The sequence below is a fragment of the Buceros rhinoceros genome, unplaced genomic scaffold, assembly GCF_000710305.1.
Source record: "Buceros rhinoceros silvestris isolate BGI_N320 unplaced genomic scaffold, ASM71030v1 scaffold28454, whole genome shotgun sequence".
NCBI lineage: Eukaryota > Metazoa > Chordata > Aves > Bucerotiformes > Bucerotidae > Buceros > Buceros rhinoceros.
The window spans coordinates 17,484-18,801 of record NW_010409278.1 but is presented as its reverse complement, the minus strand read 5'-3'; the positions used below and the strand labels follow the sequence as shown (position 1 = coordinate 18,801).

Here is a 1,318-nt window from a genome sequence, read left to right as displayed (position 1 = left end):
AAAAGGATTAACCCAGAAAAGCCACTCTGGCCCTCACATGTTATGTGAGATGTATGTTAGAGAAATACGTTGAGGTCGTTTGCTGGTTCTTTGAAGCAAGCTTTGTTCCCTCCCCCTTAGTGATGTCCCTCATAGAGGTGGTAGAGTGAGTGCAGCTCTGTGGTGGTTTGCAGGTACCACGGTGGGGACGTGTACATCATTGACGTGTCTCAGGCCGTGGAGCACGACCACCCGCATGCGCTGGAGTTCCTTCGAAAGGATTGTGCCAATGTTAATGGTGAGTGGGCTGCCCTCCCACTCCTGTTCTGATAGCTGGTTTACTGAGGAACTGCGCTCACCTCTGCTCTTCCAGCTATAGCTGTGGAAGTTGTCAAACCTCTCTTAAAACACTTTCCTAGGTCTCGTGACCCCCTCGGGGAGCAGTGTCCTGTACTGAGTTCAGATGAGTGCAGCCCGTCTTGCTAGAAGCCACCTGCCCAAACTGGTCACCTGGCTGAATGTCGGGTTTAGCATAGGTCTGAGATCAGTCGCAGTGTGCAGCAGCACCCGCCCCGGTCTTAACCTCCCTTACTGGAAGGACTGCGCAGACATACTGCTGGGTTTCCTTCTGTGAGTGGAATCCGCATCTGGAGTTCCTCACTCAGCTGGCAAGAAGTTGCTGTGCGTTACAAAGTTCACTGCACTTGCCCAGGTCACCTTAGAGGATCGAGGTGCAGAGTAATTTATTAGAGATGGTACCACTTGCCATAGTGTTTTGGTAAACACTATCAGTGGTATTTTTCCCTTGAAGATGTGGTTTTCATGTGTGAGTATGTGTGGTGTGTAACAGACACCTCCTGGTAGTGTTTCTCCCTCAGGACCGGATATCTGTTGCTGCAAGCTGCTTTTGTCCCCCTTTTTTTCAGATTGCTTTTTTTTTTTTTCTAATTTTACTGAGGCTCTTGAAAGTCTGTAGAGAAAACTGTGTGTTTTGGTGCCACATGTGTAGTGATACCCAGTGTGCTAGTTTTTCTTTATTCCTTTTCTGTTCATCGATCTCCAGTAACTCCCTTCCGGCTCAGATACTTTCCCTCTTTGCTCTTTTTTTCACGTCTTTCAGCTCGCTCTCCCCAGATACTCTAGTGCTTCAGTGAGTTGCAGTGGGTTTTGTGTGTATTGTTTGTTTTCTGTTGCTGTAACTTTCTCTGTGTAGCCCCAGAGGCTCAGTCAAACACATTGCTTTATGCTCTGCCCTAGCCGTGATCATGGCAAAGACTTGTGGTTCCATGGACACAGAGCTGCCTCCAGACTGGATTTTCTTTGTTGTTTTTATGATTAA

The 1,318-nt window shown here is 47.9% G+C and overlaps 1 protein-coding gene across 1 annotated transcript in view; it reads left to right on the top strand.

Moving 5' to 3' along the window:
- Window positions 1–1,318, top strand: part of RIOK1 (RIO kinase 1) — a gene marked incomplete at its 5' end in the record, with an annotated part of 13,979 nt that overhangs the window by 7,115 nt on the left and 5,546 nt on the right. Inside the window, one exon of the mRNA XM_010135196.1 lies at window positions 174–277. Coding sequence (XP_010133498.1) covers window positions 174–277 — 104 coding nt within the window. The remainder of the gene's footprint in view (window positions 1–173; window positions 278–1,318) is intronic.